The 3,573-nt window shown below is 32.7% G+C and overlaps 1 protein-coding gene across 1 annotated transcript; it reads right to left on the bottom strand.

Annotated features, from left to right (window-relative positions):
• Positions 1-233: 233 nt before the first annotated feature.
• On the bottom strand, positions 234-2,866 carry LOC145090979 (soluble inorganic pyrophosphatase 4-like). Its single transcript, XM_079028931.1, has 9 exons — positions 2,729-2,866; positions 1,774-1,915; positions 1,665-1,693; positions 1,499-1,564; positions 1,311-1,418; positions 1,160-1,225; positions 958-1,078; positions 661-742; positions 234-505 (listed from the first exon to the last, which is right to left on the bottom strand). The coding sequence occupies exons 2-9, from the start codon at positions 1,904-1,906 to the stop codon at positions 463-465; spliced, it is 648 nt and encodes a 215-aa protein (XP_078885057.1). The 5' UTR covers positions 1,907-1,915; positions 2,729-2,866; the 3' UTR covers positions 234-462.
• Positions 2,867-3,573: the final 707 nt, after the last annotated feature.

Raw genomic sequence — 3,573 nt, 5'->3', positions numbered from 1 at the left:
ATTAACTGTTTTACAAGGAAGGTAGTGTCACCCAACTAGGCCAACTAGTCCCTAATGGCATACTATGGCTTAGTGACTTTTACAAACTTGGAAAACATTGCAACAAGAATATGAATATAAGAGCTGAGAACAAGAAACACAAAAGCCAATATCATGAAAAATGAAAACAGAGAACACGTAATTTCCCAGGAATAGGAGATTAGAGTGCGTTATTGAGGTGTGATGAAACCAAATGAAAATAAGCACCAAATTTCTAGTTTAATAAGGTGTACCTTTACATGTAATTTGGTATGCAAAAAGACAAGACAAAAGACAAATATAATGATCACATCAAGTTTGGTTTGTTTACCATCATATCATATAATAGCATATGCATAATAGGACAAGATTATCTACCAATATGATTTGATTAAGCAAAAAAATAAAGTCTCTCTCATAAGCCCCCTTAGTCATATTGTAAATCTACCGCCTCAAGCCCTCCACAATGTAATCCGCATACAGATCCCTTCATAAAACAAGAATATATATAAATTTTGTTGAATTATGATTTAATCAATTAGAATGCATATATCCAATATGTTTTCTAGTAGTAAATATTAACAACTCATTTATCTATTTTTTTTATCAAATATCACACATGAAAAATTGATTTTTACTTACATCGAATGACTGACTGCCTCGATTGCCTTATCAGCTGGCAAGAAATCATCAACAGCGACCTCCTTATTCTCGTTCTTTTTATCTTATCATTTGTTAAGTTAAACAATATTTGCATCTTCAACAACATTTTTGTACAACAAATGGACAAGCTTTCTAGAGCTATTTCAATGATAGGATGAGGGCATTCATGTCTTTTTTTGCACATATATATATATATATATATATATATATATATATATATATATATATATATATATGATAGTTAATATTATATACAATTTAGTTCTGAAAGGATACAGTCTTCAAAGAAACGACGGATCTCAGCTAAACGATGTGGTGGGAGCTCTTTGATGTCAGTGTAATGCCTATACTCAGGATCATCAGCACAAACTGCAATTATCTTGTCATCTTTTTCTCCCTGATGAAACCCAAAAATGTTTGTAAACATGTTTGATCGACATAAGGGCAAAAGTGTAAATTTGTTAGACCATATGAATACCTGATCAATCATGGGCATGACACCTATAGCTTTGGCACGTAGGAAACAACCTGGCAGGATGGGTTCCTGTATGTGTGTGCAAAACCTCCTTAAAATTGTAGCAAATATATAAATTTATTAAAAATTAGAAACCTTTGAAATGTTGAAATACCTGCATGATGACCAAGACATCAAGTGGGTCGTTGTCCTCACACAAAGTACGAGGGACAAAACCGTAATTGTGAGGGTACACGACTGATGAGTATAGAACACGATCAACCTGATAAAATAAATTTGCAACTTGTGTGAACATTAATTCTTTAATTGTTATAAGTTATAACAGCTGAAATCTTTCATTACCTTGATAAGTCCTGTAGTTTTGTCAAGCTCATACTTCACCTTGCTTCCCTTGCTGATTTCAATCACCTAAAAGAATACACATGTTTCAGTAAATGGTTTACCTTTACCCCATTAACTTCAGTAATTTGGAGTTTGATCTAAATTGAATTATAATTTATGTCCTTACACAGTTGAAGATGGTTGGGGCATCAGGTCCTGAATTGGAAGATTGAGGAAGTCAGTTCTTGAATGTTGTAAGAAATCAAGAAGTAATGAAATGAAATGAAAAGAAGTACCTATTTCAAGATCATGCCATGGATGTGCAGCAACTGATCTTCTGCTCATGGATGAAATTATTCTTTCATTAAGAGGAGGACGTGAAGACTGATAAGATTCACGTTTCTTTGGAGCCTCAGTAGGTGTAGTCATACTTGCAAGCTACACATTCAGGAAAACCAAGAATGAGATTACAGGAAAAATAAAATAAAAGAAATCACAAAACAGAAGCGTGTAAAACAAGAACAGTTGTAAGATCACATTTTTCAATAATTTACAACATACATTCAGAATGATAGTGATCTGATTGCATCTACATAATCCATTGTTTTCATTTGAGTACTTTTTTGGGATTGGTTACTTTCTCACAATATTCTGTCGAAAGCAACTAGGGATCCCGATCGAAATCAGTCAAGATCCCCAAAATCAAAATAACTCCAATTAAATCAGTACCATAAATACAGAATCTAAAGATGATTATAGAAAACTTGATCAAAAAAGCATTCACGAAATGGCCATCTAGAATCTGAGTGTACAACTTATCGAATGAGAAAATTTTGAATACTAAAAGGAGGGCAAGAGAACGAGAATGAAGATCGACATACACAAGCATCAAAACATATTATATGATCTTTGCCCAAGTCGAGTATTATTACAAACTTTTTTCTGTTAATACAACCACATATGTAGGAGAGAAACAGAAATCAGATACAAATATAAACTTAACTCTTTCTGCTATTATGTAGTGAAACGTCGAGCTGAAGACGTAAATCTAACACGATTAACAATACTAGACCAAAAATAAGAAATCGAACAGAAAGAATACTCTATATCAAATCTCGAACTCCATAAAACCGATCGAAAAAAGCATATAACTAATCCTACAACTCATAATTCACAAGTCACAACTGAAACAACATATAATGAACTGAAATCGAACTTCGAGTGCATTAGATAAAATAAAAATCAACAAACCTGAAATAATCCGTGGAGAAGAGAAAATGGGGAGCAGATCTAGAGATTTAACGAAAAATGTGCGTACGAATTAAGGCGAGGATATTGGGGGTTGTGCGTGATGAGCATATATGGATACAAGTATTGTGTATCTATATGTTTCCCACCGATTTTGCATTTTGCAGGGGAAAACTGTCTCTGTCCACCGGGATTCACAAGTATTTACACCAACCACCCTATACTATGTTAAAATTTTATTTACACCCCCGTATTTTTTGGTATATATTTTGTAGAATTTATGGATTAAAATCAAAATTAACATTTTAAATACTAATTTAAATATTACCAAAAATAGGATATGTTTTCTAAGGATGTGTTTGGTACTTTGATATGTTTCTTATTAGGTCTGATAAGAGGTTGGATTCGACTCGAACAGATTCAAACTATTTGACACCACAATTAGAAGTCTCTGATTCGGTTATATAGCCACTCATATGTCTGATGTCTCTAACATATCTTCCATTGATACGTTCATTGGCTACTTTTGGTATAGATCTTTAGTGTCAAAGCATTTGAAATGTAAATTATCATGTTTGCAAAAATCTAAAGGACGTAAACATGACTTGTATGTATAAGGACCCTTATGTAATATTTGTATTTATGGCATGTTGGACAAAAATGTATACAAATCACTCTTATTTGTATTTTATTGAGGTGAACTTTGTCCACACAATGCAAACCCAAAGGGATGTTCATTGAACGGATGAAAATTTTAATAGTGCATGTCGACCTCTCTTTTTTAAGTTGTTTCTAAAGTTTTTCTGGAAACAACTTTATTTAAGATCATGGAAACTTTAAATAAATTG

This window comes from Lactuca serriola, chromosome 1, assembly GCF_051521515.1.
Source record: "Lactuca serriola cultivar US96UC23 chromosome 1, Lser_US96UC23_V15, whole genome shotgun sequence".
Lineage (NCBI taxonomy): Eukaryota > Viridiplantae > Streptophyta > Magnoliopsida > Asterales > Asteraceae > Lactuca > Lactuca serriola.
The sequence above is the reverse complement of the archived record's forward strand: the minus strand, read 5'-3'. Positions and strand labels throughout refer to the sequence as shown.